Source organism: Habropoda laboriosa, unplaced genomic scaffold (genome assembly GCF_001263275.1).
Source record: "Habropoda laboriosa isolate 0110345459 unplaced genomic scaffold, ASM126327v1 scaffold295, whole genome shotgun sequence".
NCBI lineage: Eukaryota > Metazoa > Arthropoda > Insecta > Hymenoptera > Apidae > Habropoda > Habropoda laboriosa.
In genome coordinates this window covers 773,756-790,451 of record NW_017100429.1, presented here as the reverse complement: position 1 = coordinate 790,451, position 16,696 = coordinate 773,756, and the positions used below count along the sequence as shown (strand labels likewise).

The window sequence follows — 16,696 nt, the reverse complement described above, 5'->3', positions numbered from 1 at the left end:
ATTAAAATATCTTCGCGGTTAATTAACTGTATTCTTGCATGATTGACTATGCTAGGAAAATAATCAGGCGCCTTGCAAACGCCTAGATCTTCCTCCGTGTATGTGAACAGACACATTGGCACGTGCTTATTTCTTGCTTTTTCTTCTGGCGTTAATTTATCTAATCGTGGAGCTATTGCTGTAAAATTATCGAAGTTATATTTCAAGGGAACGCATATATTTTTTTATTAATTTTTCCCTCACCGTCCAGTAAACTTTTCTCGTCTATAAACGGTATGAGAACTACGCCCTCCCAATCTTGCTTTTTGCCATTTAAATCCGTCTGAAATTCCACTGGATAATAATTGAGTATAGGAGATTGCTCTTCCGTTAATAATGTTTGGAATGCTGAGGGTAATAAAGTTTTACTATAAGGTGGTAACGCAGCTAGGAGCTGCTCAAACGGTAAAAACGGTTCTCCTAACTCGAATTCCAGTTTCAAGTCTTTGAAATCCTTTATATCTGAGATATAAGGCGCGTAGTGGTGCGGATAGTACCACGACCAGCTACAACATCCATTATAATAATAATGTAAATTCCATTGAATAGCTCTGACATAGCCCTCAGCTTGTGAACGTAAAAAATCTCTAAAATGGAGAAAAATTGTAACATTTGAATTGTATTAATTTCTCCAAGTACACTTACTCATCTACATTTTCATATTTTAACTTGTTCTGGTAATAATCCTTCTTACGCTGAATAAATTCCATAGTATAAGTCTCACTATCTGTCTCATAATCTTCTTCCTCCTCATCTTCATCCCTTCCTATGTCCTATATTAAAAAGTATTAAATGAACCGCTAGAAATACTGATTCTCTAAGTACAGTCCTAAGTAAATACCATCTCAGCTACAGATCTAAGCAAAGCATCAAACTCTTTGTCTTGTACTGTCTTTGGAAACAGAATCTTGTCGTTGTTATCTGACTTCTTAAGCTGATTCAGCTTCTCAGTATCAGCAAGGGGGTTTCCAATTTTGCTCTCCAGGTACTTTATATCTGCATAATACTCGGAGAATTGCAATAGATCGAAACGGCTGAGCCTTTCCATAAATTTCTCGAATCTATCCAATCTTAGCGTTCCCGTTTCGTTTAAATAACCTGAAATAAATTAATAAATTCAAATAACTTCGAAAATATACTGTGCCACGTGTTTTCTTTATAGTAGATTATCTGACCATCTAACGTTGGTAATACATCCATATAGACTTGATATAATACAGAGAGTGCACCATGTGCAATATGTAAATTTGGCAGATGTGGTATAAAGTCGTTTCCTATAAGAAATCCCATTAAAACCCAGTCGTCAATTATCTTCTCAAGATCATACGGAAAAGGCAATTTTTCCCTTAATGAGGAAAACTCGTCATTTATGTAATCTCTCAACAGAGACAAATGAAACAAACAAAACTTTGTCTCTTCTGGTGTTATAAAAATTTTCGTTCGTTTTTTACCGAATTTCACTTCTTCTCTCAATAGTGTAAAATGTATTTCATGGGTGCATAAACCTAACATTATTAAATCTGCATCTAAACCATATAAACAATGCTTAGTATTTATATCATAATCTGGTTGTGCTTTCATGTAACGTATATAGTCCATTATTTTGTGTTCTCCTTCTCCAGGAACCTGGAACAAATTTTATTTGTTTTATATCCATTAAATTTGCTACAATAGTAGAAGTATTGAAGAATTGCATACCTGAGATCCACTAAATATAATTTTGCACTTTTGCCAAAATTTGTCAGTTGAAATTTTATAAGATATAAAATACTTTAAATAGTCATCAAGTTTGGCCATAAAAATAGTTCCTGGAGTAATACAATTAGAATCAAATTTTGGCTGTTCTGGTAAAATAACACCTTTAGCCTTCAATTTTGCCTCTTGAGTCTCTGCATATTTTGCAGATCTGAAACGTCTGCTTCTCTGATTATTAATTTTTGCGCGTGGTGCTACACCATCGATCGCTATAAAAAATAACTTCTGAGGCTGAATCATACGAAACAATAGTTCAAGATAACAAAATATATTCTTAAATATATTTTCCTCTGTGATGCGAAACAGAATGTCCTCATCAGGATGTGAACATGAGTGTATGATACCATTCACATCCAAATATAAATTATCAAATTCGGGTATCTGCAAACAATGATACACTTGTTATTTTCCTGTGTATTGGCAGTTAGGAAAAATTGTACAGATGCATAGAGATATATTTATTTTATTGTAAAATATTATGTATGTTTTTTAATACATTTGTTTGCACAAAAATGTGCCATATTAAAACATAAAAAAAAAAATCACAAAAAATGATCAAGCGAAAATAAAATAATGTAAAGAGGTATAGAACAAATGTTGATTTCTTTCTTCTTAATTACCTGATGGTCCTTTAACTTTTCAGTAAGACAAGGATATCTTTCACTTATGTATCGAAAAAACTTTGGTATACCCATTTTTATTTCAAGAGTTTCTTCGTTATGATGAAAAACGTTTTTGCGACCTTAACCGTTACGATAACACTTACAATTTCTTGTTTAAAGACTTTTTACAAAAATTAAAAACTTCGTCCGTGTAAGTTTATCAACTTTACTTCAATATATTCACAGACAATCAAATTCAGAAAGACGAGAAACCCATCGGAATTAATAAGAACATATTAGTATAGTGCGCCGATGGCCATGATGGTAAATTATTGTCCCTAAAATTTTAAATACACTTTTAAAATCGACATAAATTTTGCACTTCGTGAAAATAGAGAATAAGTATATATCCATTTTTTAAACATTTTAAAAGAATCTTAACGGTTAATATACAAGAATTTATTTATGGTACTTAAATGTATGCACATATAACCATTTTTGGGGGAAAAAAGGTGTTATAAATACACAAATTTTATTTTTTACGGTTTAATTCTTTACTTTTCGTTATGTATACATTAATTTAATGTAATTGATGCTTTCTTGCAATTAATTTTCGCAGAATGATACATAAATATTACATTAGAATAATTAATTGACACCTTTTTCAATATTCAATTGCGTTGCGGAATGCAAGCTCAGCAATGGTACAAGTTTCTCATTTATATCATAAAACGGAGTAAAATTTTTGAATTTTTTAGAAATTTAATTTTTAATTTACTTCATTATACTTTTTAAATTCAATTTATTAATTCTCGAAAAGAAGAAATTCTTGTGTCGCATGTGCAAATACAATATAATTTTTATTGCCGAATGGTAGAGTTTCGAAGTTACTATAGAATCGATAAAGAAGATTCAGAATGGAAGCCAGTCATAAACAGCTTATTTATCTTCTTAATAATCATTCTCCTCGATTATTTGCGAAAGACGAAATATCATCATAAAGCTTCTAGCAGGTGCTGCAGAAATTTCATTTTAATTTTGGACTTCGCGGTGCAACCGGTTACCTTTTCGTTTTCTGTTAAATATATCGTTGTCAACTTATCTTCTGTCGTCGAGGATCTAACCTTAAGTGGCATCAAAGTAACACCAATGAAATACTTAACGTTTTAATCATAATAATATAACATAAAAGTACACTCGCGTGAAAATATTTTTAACAACTAAAAGAGGAAACATTGTTTTAGATAATTTCATTATTTTATTTCATTAAATAAAATGACGCTTTTGTAAATAATTATTCTAAGTTTATTGGTTCTCAGTTGCAGATGATCAATGTTGGAAGAATGGTATTGTCGTTCAATTGCAAACAACAATGCAGATGCAGAAGATGATGATGAGGATAGTCCAGAGGAGGAAGTACCAAATTATAAGGATCAGTACCGGAATCTTAAAAGGAAGCTAAAATTTCTAATTTATGTATGTGCAATTAGAACTTTTATTTTTTTTTAGAAATATAACTAAAAATAATTTTTCTTTAATTATTTAATAATTATTTCACAGGAAAATGAATGTTTCCAAGAAGCTTTAAGGTCTACTCAAAGAAAACTACTTAAAGTTAATAGGGACAAAAGTTTTTTATTGGACCGGTTATTACAATATGAAAAAGTGGATGCATCTTTCAGTGAAAGTGATGAAACTGAATCATCTGATGAAGAAGTTACTCGTTTGGATACTTCTAAAAGGTAACTGAAGGTCTTCATTTAAAATAAGCTACACATTGATCTTGAACTATCTTTTTAGAAAAAAGATAGAGATGAGCATTAGCAATCATACTCCACATCATATAGCAACAGTAACAAAACCTTTGAACACCAGTAAAAAGAAAAAACCAACTCCAAAAGTGACAAAATCAAACAGCACACCTATAGTAAGTGATTCTGTATAACTTTATTAATGATAACTATTTTATAAATGTATTACATTTTTTCAGGTACAATCATCAAATAATGTAGTACCAATGTCTTTAATGTCAGATGGTCATATGACACCAGAAGAGGTAGAAAGACATTTGGAATCTCGACAAACTTACTTAGAACTAGTACCGGAAAAAGCACCGCCCACAGTTCCAACAGAAATGTTCAGTAACGATCCTTCGTTAGATAGGTAAATGATTCATCGTAAAATTTTTGTGAAATTATATAATGTACTATAATGTATGTATATTTACAGCGAGTCGAATGAGATCGGAGAACTAGAAACGTCTCCCAGTAACATGGGCGAAGATTGTCTCAGCGTGGACATGATGGCTGAGTGACAAATATTTGTTTATAGCTTAGTGATTAATTACAAATTGCACATAATTACGTATTTCATTAATATTACCTTACTTGGTTAACTTAACTGTACTCTTCGTAACGTAATACAAATTTTTATACATGTAATAGACTCCTCTATTCATAATCCTTATCGTAACGAGTACTTACAGCAACCGAAAACAACGAACTTCATACTAGATAGTGAAAAAATAACGTAAAAAAATAATAGTAGTAATGATAATTGAAATTTTGTCACATAATAGTTTCTCGTTTGTTTTTTTTCTTTTCAAATTGTCTCAAAATATGTAGGTTAACACTTTGACGTCCGTACATTTCGTTCAAAAACTCGTCGCTGCCGCCGGCGGCTCTCGCCTGGATCGTACCGCCGGCATTTTTCGCTCAGTCTTTTAGAGTGTAATTACAATACATTTTTTGAGAAAAATACATTGAAATCAATCATTTATGTTACGTTTTAGTAAAAAGAAAAAAAAGAAAAAAGAAATGAAGTCATGTCAGCGTGACGCCGACCGAAAACCGCTTGCGAAGTCACATATACGTGACAGCGGACGTCAAAGTGTTAAAAAATAATTTGCAATGACTATTGAAAAAAATTCTGTCGAATATATTCTGGAGAAAATTGTAACGAAAATCGCATCTGAATGTAGTCAGAAGAGGAGGCGGACAACTAAGCGGAAGTTGGATACTGAATTCGTCTCAAATAAAAGACTTAAATTGACTTTAAACGATGAGATATATTGTCGCATCTGCTATGACACTTCTCAACAATCACCGGTTATATATCCCTGCAGATGCAAGGTTGACTGATCTTATCTTTAATACATAAAAGAAAAATTCAAAAATATGTAGAAACAAAATAATCTTTTTCAAGGGAACCATGGGTGCAGTCCACTTAAAATGCCTGGAACGGTGGTTGGAAGAAAGTAACAGAAGCAGCTGTGAATTGTGCAGATACCAATTTCACGTTAAACGAACTCTGCGTTACCATGTTCTACATTCTATAATAATATGGATGTGCCTCAGTCAAGAGCAACACCAACTGTATGCGCGTAGTTTGAGAGCTGATCTACTTCGAAGCATAATTATCACGCCTATGGCAATTGGCTGTTCCTACATCTGCATAGTTGCAGCCGACTTTTACGCGAAAAATAATTATGACAACTTCCCTCCAGTACAATGGACCACCTATTTATTGCTAGCAATGATGTCCTTGCTACTTTTCTCTTACTTCGTATGGATGTACATGGCGATACAGTATCACCAGAAAGTCTGGTTTTATTGGTGGCAAAAGACGAGTACAGTAAAAATTATACTGGATCCAGGAAATAGAACTTCGATGACCTACAAGTATAATGTATCACAAGTTTAACAATTACTGAACACTTTAATTCGTAACGTCGAACACTTCTTTATAATACAGTCATTAGGAGGCTCTCCTCTTTATTGAAATTTTCCCACGACTAAGCTGGGATATGTATATTCGTACTTTGCTTCCATCTGAAACTTTCTTCACCCAAATCTAAAAAATAAATAAATTAGAATAAAAAGAGCAAATAAATTTTAAGCGATATTTATTCACTTACAGCTTCAGTTCCGATAGCAGAAATATTTGCGGCGAACCTTGTCAAATCCTTTCCTTCTACATACACAGGTTGCCCACGATGAAACCTGCAATTGCTTCATTTTAAACACACAATTCTTCCACATATTATAGTATTTATAATAGTACAATTACCATCGTCTTTCGTGTAGGAGTTTTCCATCCTCTATCCTAGTCTCTATCATAGGGGTATCAGAAGGCATGGGAATATGTTGCGAGGTTATGGTCACTGTATTGTAATGTGGTAATACTGCTACAAGCAAGAATACATTATTAACGCATGCATATTGCTTTAAAATCTTCAATCAGTACCTGGTTTTCGAACAGTGGTCAGTACTTTACCGCGACTAATTGCTTTCAAATCGCTTTCTATTTCTTTTTCGTCTAACAGGTAGTTCAATTGTGCGGGCGGTGGTTTCCTTCGTTTTTCTACTTTTTCAGGTACAGGGTCGTTCGGTCTTCTCCGTAATTTCCTTGTCATTACAGGTTTAACCTGGGCAAGAAATTAGAGGAATATATTTTAACATAAACAAAACTGTTTTTTAAATAAGTATATACCTCCATAGAATCTCCAGTGAGCTCCATAGTGTGCCTATCAGACTCTATCATCTTTCTCTTTTCTTCCATATCAGTTACTAAGTTTTCCTTTAAATCTACTTTCTTTTCCTCAAACTCCTTCACTGCTGCTTTCTTTTCTAATATGTAGTCTCGTTCTACCCACTCTGTCAAGTAATCACGGTAAATTATATTCAATCGTAATCTGTAAATAAATGTTCTCATTGAAGGAAGAGGAACACAATAATTACACACAGGTCAAATATTTTTATTGGAAGATGCAAACCTTTCTTTGTACTGAGCCTCTAAGCGCTTTAGCTTACGATTATATTCTGGGTGTGTGCCATCTTTCAATTGTTGTAGTTGTTTTTTTAAGCTAGCTAATTTATCCTGGTAAACCCTTAAAAATTGAATCATTTAATTACAAATCAGCAAACTAATTTAAATTTATCCACTTACTGCTCCTTTATCTCTGTGTATTCTTCAGATTTACCAAGATCTGTCTCACTTGCTTCTTCAGTGTCTGAAAATTGATATCACTGATTTACAAATATACCAATTATATTACTTTTTAAATGAAATAATCGTACCTTCGTCACTTTCATCTTGTTCTTCACCATCTCTAATATCTTCCAAGTACTCATCGATATCTTCATCAATGTCGTAATCGTCCTGACCATACATGGTCGAAAACGGCGAGTCCTGATATGACATTTTATAGTATAATAATCATTTCTCTGTATCTGTTCAATAATGCCAGGTTTTTATAATTCACTTCGGCAAACAAGTAGTTGCTACCTATTAAGGTTAGACCTGTCAACTACACCACTACACAATTCCAATTTTTACAGTGTACGAAATTCATATTTGTACCAAGATAGTTATAGATGTAGTAAAATTACGTTAAAAAACAACATATAGAGAGAAATATTATAAATATCACACTTTTCGAATATTTATAAACAACTTTGTATACAAAACCAATCAACTACGGAATATTCCATAGAAACACTATTAAGAGAGATCTAGTGGGGGCAGCATTTCTTCCTTGAATTTATATAAATACATTAAACGTCAATTAATAGCGCAAAAGATGAAATACAATCGATATAATCGAATTTCGATACATTTTTAAGGTTAAAAACATTATTATTATTTTTATGTAAAGTTCTGCATAGATGTTAAAACGCAGAATATTTTTTATAAGATTTTTACGAGAATTAAAATTAAATAATAAGAAGTAAAAACATTCTCCTATGCATAGGCGCCAAACGCGTAGGACATTAATATTTTTCAACCTTATAATTCCATAAAAAATAATTCTAAAGCGCTTTAGATATGTTAATTCAATTATTTAAACATTTTCTATTCTTATAATTGTAAGCATGTGTTTAATTAAATATAAAATTAGTAATTAATATCCGATATTAATTTAAACACAGTTGGCAGAACACGCAATTGGCAGCATTTTTTAACGTACTTCGCAGTTGTATAGTTACAGTTTTAAAATGAATACACGAGTAGTGAAACGGATTTAAAACTAACACTATTTTTTTCGCGTTCTTCTAAATTACACCGTTTTTCGGACACTCTGTCAAATTATACGCTGAATATACACGATCTAAGTTCGTATTAATCGTCATTAGAATAACGTAACAGGAACATTGAAATTTGGCGGTAACATAACCTTATGGTGATCTTACTGAGAAAGTTTATAAATGATTATTTCCTATTCAGTTTGTCTTAATATCGTGTGCGAAACATGAAGGAATTAGAAGAAATTAGCTGTGAGGTAATTTACAACATCATTCTATGCCCTCTCTTTTTTTAACAAATACATTATAGAAATGTGCACATGGTTATTACAGTACTTGTTTATGTCATAGTATTAATGGTGATGTCACTCCTAACTTAACTATGACACTATTTTTTTGTAGATACGCAGCATTGTAAATATTCAGCATTCTGTGACAAATCATCTGAATAATGTAGAAAGATATGACGGTGGATCATCAAATAGTTCACAAATATGTAATGGTTTTGATGGTGTTTGTGGAGGCTTTTTAAATGATGCTGCATATGCTTGGCTAAGTTATGGTTGCCATTTAATAGTCCTCAATGTGAAGACTGGTGAAAGCAGCAGTTCTTGGACTTTTCGTGGGAGGATTACTTGCCTATGTCAATTTCCTGCACAATGTGGGGAATTACCCTTACTTCTCATTGGCTTGGATAATGAAGCAACCAAAATCAAAGATTCCACAGGTTTGTTGTGTATCTTTGATTGTACCTCTTCCCGTGTCCTGAGAGCCATAAAATTGCCTGCTGGTGTGGAACAAGTTTGTGTTGTATCGGGTGGAGCAGAATGGGAGGAATTCAATGATAAAAGGCCAGATAATATTCTGATGCAAATGGATGGTATAGCTTGTGTAGTCTTACGTAATCTTCATCATCTGATGATTGATCTTCAAAGATCTACATGGGAGGTACCTGATTTGTCTGTGGTAATGGATGAAACTTCTCCAGCTGAGATAGAGTTCTTAACAACGAAAAATTCTTTTGATAGAAATAGTGGTAAACACATGGCTTGTAATTTATTAAATCGACGTAAGTACAATTAGAACAATACGCTGTGTCATCAATTTCTTTATTTTGCATTTACATTTGTATTTTTATAGGTTTAGAAAAGCATATTGGGTTCAATAGAGAAGAATTTGAATCGAACGCTTTTTTGGACGAAAAATTAACGAATACTATAATTAGTTCAACGAAGATTGGTTGTCTAATATCAGGATGCTTAGGTAGAGTAATCATTTGGCAGAATGATGGTTCTGTGGGATGGATCAGCCTACCTGTAGATGAAACTATGATAGTAACGCATCTAGCATTATTGGAACCAACCGATGATCCTAGACCTTTCTATTATTTGTGGGTTGTCTTCCAAGATGAGTCACTGAAGGTGCCTCCCCTATTGAGAATGTTTGCCTTATTATTCGAACGAAAGTACTGCGACAGGGGAACCAATTTGTATTTCAATCTGGAAGCAGAGCCTGGCCTCAAGTTCGAGTTCGAGTTAGACTCAAAGGACAGAGTCGTTAGTTTGTCTACAATCGAAAGAGGAAGCAGCACAGACCAAACAGAGTCAGAATACAAGAGAGGTGAAGACAGTTTGCTGCTGATATCGACTACAAACAGAACCCTGTTGTTTGACTTGAACCAGTGGTACAAAGAGCAAATGCCTCGGACCATCAGCGAATGCAAGAATCCAAACAGCATATTAGCTTGTTACAACACAAAGCGCAGACCGTACAATGTCAATAGCAACGAGATAATAAGTTGTGCCTATGTTCCTCGCACTCTTCAAGAGTTTCCGAACAATAGTTTAAGTTTATCTGAAGAACTATTCTACCCAAACTCTTTGTCTTTTGACTGGATAGAATTAAGTTTGCCTAGGTTAACCTTTTGGCTGTCCAGAGGTGTCCAAGCTGAATTGCTTCGTGAAATGGCCCTCACAGGACCTATTATACTAATGCAGCCCTCTGAGATGTTCCATAAATGTCTCTCTGTCGGTTTGGTACCCTATAATACAGAAGTCTCTTTCTCCAGCGATCTTAACTCCCAGAGAGATATGTTACTTTCACTCTGCCTGGAGCAGCGTTGGGCTACCTTCTTAATTAGATGTGCCAAGGAATGGTCAGATGGAAGTGCCGCCTACATGTATCCAAGCTTTCTGAAATGGGGCATACAGCGAGCATCTTCCATAAAAATGATTGCAGATCGTTTATGTGTACCCTTGTTTGATCTATCGGGCAATAATATTGGGGAGTCTGAAGTGAAGATGCTGAGATTTTGTTGTCAGCAACTAGAGTGTCTCTCCAACGTGGTAGCTAAGCTACCCACCGAAACGAGCAGCCTGGTTAAGCAACGAAGAGCACTGAAACGCGTGTCCATATACTTCCAGGTACTCCTTTGGTTTTATGATGTGGGTTTGTTGCCTGAGATGCAAAGTTTGGAGGAAGATTCTTTATCAATTTCTCTGGCACTTAAAATTCCATACCCCTTTGAGAAACTGTTTTCTCTGTACAAGGAGAAAAGGGAATCAATGAAGGGTGATAAAGCAAAAGAAGCAAAGGAAGAGGTGCTCTTCATAGATGAGTTAATTGTAAGGGAATGTTCTGCCCTGAATCTGCAATGGGAGAGAGAGGCTGGAGATGCAAATACCAATGGTTATTATCCTCCACCTTCTCTGCAATCCTTGTTAAGAAGCTACCTCACAGACTGTGAACAAACAGAGTCTAATGAAATTGAATGCAAGCATCAAATTACCATATATCTTCTGATGGATCTAGCTATGTTATTGCAGGGCTCTTATCCTCGTGTAGATCAGCTGATCAAGTATCCTTCTTCCTTCAAGATGAGTCCAAGCCTTATAAAGCTCACCCAAGCGTTTTGGCTACTGGATCACGAAGATTATCATGGTTTTCTGGACATGATGACTGGTCAACTGGTTAGTGATTCTGATGTGAAGGACTGGCACCATAAGCTTGTGTTGAGAACCCTGATAAAAAATAGTCAGCACAAGTTGGCTCTGATGTATCTACGTATAAAGAAACCTCCTCTATCTTCTATTCAGGAACAAAGTACATTGATAGGTCTATCAGTGGAGCATGGTTTAGTCCAGTCTGCCTTTCATCGTAGACCACAATCTTACTATGCTCAATTACTGATCTGCTTTTTTCAAGCTTGTAAAAGTTATGACAAACTTGGTGACATCTTGCACTTGGCTCTGGACTCAGAGGAGGAAGAAATGTTTGTAAAATTCCTGGAGGATTCGAAATCCGAAGATGTAAAACTGTTGTATTATCTGCAACGCTGTCGTTACATGGAAGCGAATAGTGGGAATTCGACTGCTTGGTTCAACGCTGTAGCCTCGAAGAATGTGCACTTAGACATGCTGAAAGCCTACAATGCAACCCTGCCAGACGTAGTGAAACGGTTTTCCATGAACATGGGCAAAACGAACCTAGATACAGACTTGGAATCCAGATATCCTAGGCCAATGACCCATCATAAGAGTTCACAGAAGGCTACAAGCATCTACGAGATAGTGATTAGGAAGGCAAGGGAGACCTATCTTAGAGGGGAGAAGTCTCCAATCCCTTTCATTAGTGCCCCCTGTTCTACATTAAAGTCCAATGATGAGAGGATCAGTATAAGCTATGTAATGTCTCCCAAGGTAGTGCAGAAGAACAAAAAACGCACCTTGGACCAGGTTATGCAGGATGAGGAGGATAGTGGGATGAGAACACCAGAGAGAGCAAAGCGCAGGAAGCTGCTGGATGATAGTGAAGCAGCTCTGACTGCTGCATTTAACACTCCACTGGTAAAAAGAAAGATATGTAACAATAGAGACACTATAATAGGAACTCCACACTCTATTCTGAAAATCAGGCAGCTCATAAGGAACTCGACGTCTCCAAGTGTTAGTACTTTGCAGGGAGAAGTTACTGACAGTCCATTGTTGGACAGGGAACGTAAGATTAATCGGCAGATCCGTTTCAACATTGGCCAGTCGAAGAAGAATGGTCCTCATGATGAAGTGAATGACGAGGAGGATTTTCCTAAGCTCAGTGTGTCAGAGGAGAGTGAAGATGCATACTTCAGTCCTACAGTGAGCGAGAAGTCCCAAATGGAGAGTGCAGTTCTGTCAGACAACAGTTTTACCTGTGCAAACGTGTACACAGCTCGACCCAGGCCCAGTTTGAGGAGAAGCTACATGCAATCATCTACAGAATCCGTAAACGACTCTTTGGCCAAGTGTTCTAGGACAAAAAACACTACTAATAAACGTTTAAATGATTCACCAGTTAGTGCGTTGGACAATTGTTCCAGAATTTCGTCGAAAGCCACACCTCAGGTGTCCAGAAAAAGTACCTCTATGTTGTCCACCTCTGTTTATTCCACTGCTATCCTTTCACCAGACAGCAGCTTTGAGACGAGCCAGAAAGTCTCGAGAACGTCCATTGAGAATGTTCTTCAGATTTCGTTATTAACCTCAAGGCAACAGGATACTAATTACAATTGCGTTAGTTCAACTCCTTTAATAAAGAGTTCTGTTCCCCAGGAGCCACGTTACAATCTTAACGAACCAATGGATGAGGACGACGAGGAGGAAGACATTGTGCCAGAAGCACTGTGCTTGGACAGAGAAAGTTCTTTGAGAAACATGCATAAATCGAGTAATTTGCAGTTTTATGAGAGCGAGGAAAGGGATAATGATACACTGAGGGAGAATACGGCGAGCAAGTGCAGAAATGGGGATCTTTCAAAAATCAAGGCTTCAGAAAATGCCAGCGAAGAGCTTGAAGTTTGTGAACAATTGCAAGATGAAACTGCACAGAATGTTCAAGAGCATGTTAGTTTGAAGAATGGCGAACATTTTGACATCACTGATGACGAATCTTCCAATAGTGGAGACGAGGTGGTTCTAGTTCTCGACGAGACAGAAACCAAACAGAAACACCAACCAGAGACACCAGACAACTTCTACGATGCTCCAAACATCACAGACGACGAGTCTGATTCTAGTTTAGAGGTCATAGAGATGAAAAACAGTAGTGCTACAGCTTCAAAGAATATACCTAAGCAGACCAAGCTCTACACGAAGAAGGAAGGCGTGAAAGAATGCAAGACGAATAATAGTAATTCTAGCTTTAGGAAAACGAGGAAAAACTCAGTTCAGAGTTCACCGGAACTTTCGGAGTCCAAGGACACTGTCAACACTTCTATTCTAGACTCTGAGTCGCCAAAAAGTGGTGAGAGTTTCAAATCAAGGATGACCAGGTCACGTAGAATTCCCTCCATATCAAAAGAGACCAACACACTCCCTCTGAATTCACCTTCCAAAGTTCCAACGAAGACTCTACGATCGAGACGCGCCAGTTCCCTCGTCAAAGAGGTATTGATTGCGTCTGTGATTACTACGGACGAGAGTATTAAGCAAACAGCCTCGTCTGGGTCGGAAGAGTCATCTGGAACTTCATCACCAAGGAAAACCAGGAGCAAAAGAGCTTCTTCTGTAACCAAGGATATCTCCATAGAAACAGAGAGCGAAGAAGTCAAGGTACCGGTAAGAAGAAGCACCAGACGTGCTGCTTCTGTTCAAAAGGAGCTATCAGGGCCAGCAAAGCCGTTGACGAAGAACAGTAAAGCATTGTCATCCTCCAATTTAGCAGCAGAAGATGGAGATGAAGTGGTACAGACAGATACTAAAGGATCAAAGACAAAGCAGTCATCTGGAGGAAAAAGGACTATAAGTACAACTTCAACCAGATCTACAAAGGACTTCAAACCAAGTGAAAAAGAAGTAGAAGAGACGAGTTCTGTTAGACAAATAAGGAAACGTGGTAGTTCTGTGCCCAAAGAGTCAATTGGCATGGCAAGAACCAGGAGATCTAGCAGTGTAGCGAAGGAAACTATTGCTGAGCTAGAAACATCGCAATACTTAATGGAACAGGCAGTAAGCAGTCCTGCTACGAACACACGTAGTCGTAGGTCATCAATACAGTCCATACCAGAGGAGCTTGAAGAAATTCTGAGTGTATCATCCAAAGAGAGGGTCTCTAAAGTTAAAAAGAACAAGCAGACTGTACAGAATTCACGTCAGAGAAGGGCTGCAAGCGTAGAGTTGTCTCAGACGGAGATGAAAGGGCGGATTAGAAGTACACGTGGCAAAGATATCCACAAAGAGATTATATTGGAAGAAGAGATGACACAGATGGAGAGTCAACTAGATGAGTCTAGCTCCAAAAAAGTTCCTACAAAGAGAAAACGTGCTGCTTCAGAAATGCTTCCTCAAGAAACAAATGAAGTAGTACCAAGAACTAGGAGAAATCAAAAGCCAATGAAGCAAGAGGTTAAAGAGATTAAGGATGTTAAGGATAAAGGGGTTGATCAGTTTTCATTTTCACAGCCAGAGAGAGCAGATAACCCACCATTAGATCAGAAAGGTACATCGCAGTGACTCTTAATGAAATTATCTAATCATTAAGATCAATGATCAAAGATCACTGATCATCTGAAATGTTTCCAGTTATCGGAGAAGTGCCGAAGTACATGTTTTCACCCCCTCATACCAGGTCGAAGAACACGGCTCCTGATCATCGTAGGTGGTTACTTTTCAATTAGATTAATTTTTGCTTTGTTATCAGTATCTGTATTGCTTGCTATCTTCAATCCACACACAAGGTTCTGAGACTTTTTCAATGCTCGTCAACATGTTCGCCGTTATACTTTTAACACTGGCTAAGAATTCGACACTTTTGTTTTATCGCATAAGTAAACGTCTAATTGCTGTTTTAAGGACGGATAATTAATATAAGGTTTCTCCGTGATTCCTGTATAGGAGAATAAACAGTTTCATTCCAAGTGCGAGCCAAGAGGAAATGAAAAAAAATGGAGAACGAAAAAAAGATACAGAACATTCTACAAGGAAACACAACAGTCGAGAAATTACATCATTACGTTCGTATGACTGTACATCGCTGTAGAACGAAGTTTGTATTATCCAAGAAATCCAAACGTACAGCAAATTAAATGTAATAATTTTGTAAAATTTTCTTTTTAACCTCTTTTTTTTGTCAGTTCAAACGTCACATTCAATTGTCTGAATTTGAATGATTTTATTCAAATGAAAGGGTCTCTGATAGGTCGTACAGTGCTTTCTGCCAAACGAATATGTACAGTGAATAATGTGTAAATATAAAATGAATCACTTTTTTGATGTATAATAATGCAAAGTTCATCGCTGCACGAGGTTAATTAATTCTAGAACGTGGAGTCAAGAAAATGGTGAAATGGTGAGAGGGAAGTAGCTTTTTGCTACCGATTGAATAATATTCAGTCTAACGCAGATTACAATAACTATATTTTATTACCAAATATTTCCTTTAGATATTCCTTTAAATTAACTCGTTTAATCGGCAAGATTATTTTGTACAATCTATAAACTTGTTTGATTAGTTCTTGTTTTTCTCTAATTTAGTGTCTGTTAAGTTTTGAAATGGGTTAGCTGTACAAATAGAAATATCTTTCGTTGACTTGTATTTTGCACAATATTAAAGCAGGAAAGAATTTCAAGGATGTATCATACGAACCGTATTAATTGTAAATCATATAAAAAGATTCATTACTTTTATACACATCATTCGCCAAATATATCTGTTACATTAAATAAATCCATTTTTTTCTCTGCCACAGTAGGTTCATGGAATGAATTATTGTTATATCATAATCTGTATGGGGTTTTCAATGAAAATGTGTATCATAACTTTGTAAATAATTTATTAATATACCCATGTATAGCTGTATTCATACAATAAATGTAAAAAAGAATTATAATACTACCGCTATATCGAATAAAATTTCCAATCACCATAAATAACTCACTAACTAGTTAAGCTTAAATACCGAAGCAATGTTAAATAATACTACAAATCAGCCACATCTACATATTTGTGGATTAGTGAAAAGATCGTATATAACCTTTATCTTCTCCGAAGTAACGCTTAAAAATTATCTTTTAATTTATTAAGCACTTGTTTCATAGTACTTTCTCAAAATGGAGGTCTTTTTTTCTTGTTAAATACTAAACTTTGTCTGGTACAAAATGAACGTTATAAATTGTCCTCTTTGGCAGTAAGTTACTCTTGGTTCTGCACCTTAAATAATTATTGGAAAAAAAAGAAAGGAAAAGCAAAATTTACACATATATTATAGATCTATAGTAAATTTAGAGAGCATGTGTATCTATATTC

At 35.6% G+C, this 16,696-nt stretch overlaps 5 protein-coding genes across 8 annotated transcripts in view; 3 read left to right on the top strand and 2 right to left on the bottom strand.

Annotated features, from left to right (window-relative positions):
* Window positions 1–2,592, bottom strand: part of LOC108575643 (5'-3' exoribonuclease 1) — a 7,024-nt gene extending 4,432 nt beyond the window's left edge. The window contains exons 1-7 of the mRNA XM_017938484.1: window positions 2,415–2,592; window positions 1,738–2,175; window positions 1,215–1,665; window positions 881–1,137; window positions 685–812; window positions 244–626; window positions 6–178 (exon numbers count right to left, since the gene is read on the bottom strand). Of these exons, the coding sequence (XP_017793973.1) occupies window positions 6–178; window positions 244–626; window positions 685–812; window positions 881–1,137; window positions 1,215–1,665; window positions 1,738–2,175; window positions 2,415–2,489 (1,905 nt within the window). The 5' untranslated portion in view covers window positions 2,490–2,592. The remainder of the gene's footprint in view (window positions 1–5; window positions 179–243; window positions 627–684; window positions 813–880; window positions 1,138–1,214; window positions 1,666–1,737; window positions 2,176–2,414) is intronic.
* A 733-nt stretch (window positions 2,593–3,325) lies between these two features.
* On the top strand, window positions 3,326–4,755 carry LOC108575718 (INO80 complex subunit E). The gene is made up of 6 exons (XM_017938597.1): window positions 3,326–3,409; window positions 3,716–3,872; window positions 3,957–4,138; window positions 4,197–4,323; window positions 4,387–4,559; window positions 4,626–4,755. The coding sequence occupies exons 2-6, from the start codon at window positions 3,729–3,731 to the stop codon at window positions 4,708–4,710; spliced, it is 711 nt and encodes a 236-aa protein (XP_017794086.1). The 5' UTR covers window positions 3,326–3,409; window positions 3,716–3,728; the 3' UTR covers window positions 4,711–4,755.
* A 550-nt stretch (window positions 4,756–5,305) lies between these two features.
* Window positions 5,306–6,147, top strand: LOC108575701 (E3 ubiquitin-protein ligase MARCH3-like). Its single transcript, XM_017938577.1, has 2 exons — window positions 5,306–5,527; window positions 5,601–6,147. The coding sequence occupies exons 1-2, from the start codon at window positions 5,306–5,308 to the stop codon at window positions 6,096–6,098; spliced, it is 720 nt and encodes a 239-aa protein (XP_017794066.1). The 3' UTR covers window positions 6,099–6,147.
* Window positions 6,099–7,748, bottom strand: LOC108575700 (sin3 histone deacetylase corepressor complex component SDS3). 4 transcript variants are annotated; one of them, XM_017938574.1, is made up of 8 exons: window positions 7,475–7,748; window positions 7,344–7,407; window positions 7,171–7,284; window positions 6,888–7,089; window positions 6,636–6,822; window positions 6,465–6,573; window positions 6,313–6,397; window positions 6,099–6,248 (listed from the first exon to the last, which is right to left on the bottom strand). In XM_017938574.1, the coding sequence occupies exons 1-8, from the start codon at window positions 7,596–7,598 to the stop codon at window positions 6,153–6,155; spliced, it is 981 nt and encodes a 326-aa protein (XP_017794063.1). In that variant the 5' UTR covers window positions 7,599–7,748; the 3' UTR covers window positions 6,099–6,152. The 4 variants fall into 4 exon arrangements, with proteins under 4 accessions (XP_017794063.1, XP_017794061.1, XP_017794062.1 ...); XM_017938572.1 differs by having other exon boundaries at window positions 6,465–6,582; window positions 6,642–6,822; XM_017938573.1 differs by having other exon boundaries at window positions 6,465–6,579; window positions 6,642–6,822.
* An 898-nt stretch (window positions 7,749–8,646) lies between these two features.
* LOC108575672 (protein ELYS) lies at window positions 8,647–15,353 on the top strand. The gene is made up of 5 exons (XM_017938531.1): window positions 8,647–8,676; window positions 8,822–9,488; window positions 9,560–14,890; window positions 14,974–15,045; window positions 15,286–15,353. Exons 1-5 carry the CDS (start codon window positions 8,647–8,649, stop codon window positions 15,291–15,293), a joined length of 6,108 nt encoding a protein of 2,035 aa, XP_017794020.1. The 3' UTR covers window positions 15,294–15,353.
* Window positions 15,354–16,696: the final 1,343 nt, after the last annotated feature.

What these genes read in the sequence shown, in the direction of transcription:
- LOC108575718 (XM_017938597.1), top strand. Translation starts at nt 3,729, where the DNA reads ATGTTGGAAGAATGGTATTGTCGTTCAATTGCAAACAACAATGCAGAT. An exon ending in AGCTAAAATTTCTAATTTAT is followed by an intron (nt 3,873 to 3,956) that starts GTATGTGCAATT and finishes ATTATTTCACAG; the next exon opens with GAAAATGAATGTTTCCAAGA. An exon ending in AATCAAACAGCACACCTATA is followed by an intron (nt 4,324 to 4,386) that starts GTAAGTGATTCT and finishes ACATTTTTTCAG; the next exon opens with GTACAATCATCAAATAATGT.
- LOC108575701 (XM_017938577.1), top strand. Translation starts at nt 5,306, where the DNA reads ATGACTATTGAAAAAAATTCTGTCGAATATATTCTGGAGAAAATTGTA. An exon ending in TATATCCCTGCAGATGCAAG is followed by an intron (nt 5,528 to 5,600) that starts GTTGACTGATCT and finishes ATCTTTTTCAAG; the next exon opens with GGAACCATGGGTGCAGTCCA.
- LOC108575700 (XM_017938572.1), bottom strand. Translation starts at nt 7,598, where the DNA reads ATGTCATATCAGGACTCGCCGTTTTCGACCATGTATGGTCAGGACGAT. An exon ending in GAGGCTCAGTACAAAGAAAG is followed by an intron (nt 7,090 to 7,170) that starts GTTTGCATCTTC and finishes ATTTATTTACAG; the next exon opens with ATTACGATTGAATATAATTT. An exon ending in CTCCTACACGAAAGACGATG is followed by an intron (nt 6,398 to 6,464) that starts GTAATTGTACTA and finishes AAGCAATTGCAG; the next exon opens with GTTTCATCGTGGGCAACCTG.
- LOC108575672 (XM_017938531.1), top strand. Translation starts at nt 8,647, where the DNA reads ATGAAGGAATTAGAAGAAATTAGCTGTGAG. An exon ending in TAGAAGAAATTAGCTGTGAG is followed by an intron (nt 8,677 to 8,821) that starts GTAATTTACAAC and finishes ATTTTTTTGTAG; the next exon opens with ATACGCAGCATTGTAAATAT. An exon ending in TTGTAATTTATTAAATCGAC is followed by an intron (nt 9,489 to 9,559) that starts GTAAGTACAATT and finishes GTATTTTTATAG; the next exon opens with GTTTAGAAAAGCATATTGGG.